The sequence below is a fragment of the Poecilia latipinna genome, unplaced genomic scaffold (genome assembly GCF_001443285.1).
Source record: "Poecilia latipinna isolate Pla-1442-1.1 unplaced genomic scaffold, P_latipinna-1.0 Scaffold54, whole genome shotgun sequence".
NCBI lineage: Eukaryota > Metazoa > Chordata > Actinopteri > Cyprinodontiformes > Poeciliidae > Poecilia > Poecilia latipinna.
In genome coordinates, this window is record NW_015112670.1 from 925,420 (window position 1) to 926,961 (window position 1,542).

The 1,542-nt window shown below is 38.1% G+C and overlaps 1 protein-coding gene across 1 annotated transcript in view; it reads right to left on the bottom strand.

The window, feature by feature from the left end:
* xrcc1 (X-ray repair complementing defective repair in Chinese hamster cells 1) overlaps positions 1-1,542 on the bottom strand; it is a 28,302-nt gene that overhangs the window by 21,739 nt on the left and 5,021 nt on the right. Inside the window, exons 3-5 of the mRNA XM_015053611.1 lie at positions 1,149-1,256; positions 849-1,007; positions 415-489 (exon numbers count right to left, since the gene is read on the bottom strand). Coding sequence (XP_014909097.1) covers positions 415-489; positions 849-1,007; positions 1,149-1,256 — 342 coding nt within the window. The remainder of the gene's footprint in view (positions 1-414; positions 490-848; positions 1,008-1,148; positions 1,257-1,542) is intronic.

Here is a 1,542-nt window from a genome sequence, read left to right on the forward strand (position 1 = left end):
AAAAAAAAAAAAAAAAAAAAAAATTATGTTAAGAAATTCATGTTTAATTTCATACAGCACTTACACGCACGCACGCATGCACGCACGCGCACGCACACGCACACGCACACACACACACACACACACACACAACCTGCCCAGTTATAATGCTGAGTTATGGCTACATTTACTGGATTGTCTGCGACTAATCGATTCTAAAATAATAAATGCTATGTGATGTATTACAGCTATTAGAAAAAAAAATACTGTGTATTTCAGATGATGTGATGATGTGTCTGTGGCTTCAGACCAGGGACATCAAGTAAAACACAGGTGTATTTTTATAAATAAGGCAAAGTTCTGTTATTTTATCCCCATTTAGACAGTTATTTGTATAGTAACGACTAACATGCAGCACCACAGTGGATAACTTACAGGGGAGGACGGCGGAGGATCGGTTTTATCAGGCGGTGAGTGGAACTTGACAAAAGCAAGGCCATATGCAATGTTCTGTAAAGTACAAAAGACAACACAAATACACATTATTCTGTTAAAGGAACCTGTGTGCAGCTTAAATTCGAGATAAACATACAAAGAAATGATGGAAAAAGACTCCTGTTAAAAATATTTCACTTCACAGGCTGTTTAGTTGACATTATCCACAATAAACACCTTTTTATTTAAAGGCTCAGAAATTTGCTGTGCCATACTTTGTAAGCGTCAAAAGGATTTATTGTACTGCACACTGGATCTGACGCTTCCTTTTATGGATATCGAATCCCTACCACCAAAAAAAAAAATACAACTAATAAATTTGCTGTCACCTAAAAGTGATATGTCAGCCGATTTAAAATCACTAAGTTCCTCACCTTGCTGTACGGCTGGGAGCACACAATTTTCACCCTGTCCCACTTCTCCTGAGCGGTGCTCTTCTGCAGCTGGTTGGGTCCGAAGAAACGAACCCGGTTCATGTTGGTGCCATTACGGCTCTCAGTGGGGGACATGAAGGAAGATGTGACGAGAAGAACCTGAGAGAAAGAGAGAGAGATAGAAAAAGAAAGAAGCAAAGGTAAAAAGGAAGAAAAAAAATATATAGATTTTTTTTAATAAAGCAAAGATCAAAATGGTTAGGACGTGAAAACTGTCACAGTGTGATTTGTGTGAAAAACCTCATAGTCCTGGTCTTTGACAGCTGAAGAATTCCCGACCAACACCTCGATGAAAGCTGATCCTTCATTCCCAATATCAATACTGTGGACCTGCTCCTCTTTTTCAAACTGGAGAAAAAGTAAATACCACATGAGATGGCTCTCGGAGGGAAAGAAAGAAGATCAATCGCAAAGAGTCAACAAACTGACTGCTGCGTCAGCCTCACAGTACAGAGATGTTTCACCCCATAGTCTTATCACTCTGGGAATTATTACAAACACTTACAATCAAAATGAAGAAACTTACTTAGCATGACTACTCATTTGAGTTTGTAAACACACAATGTTTTCCGACAACAGGATAAAAAAAAAAAAAAAAAAAAAGTTGCAAACCCCTTTTTTTAACCAAAAAAAA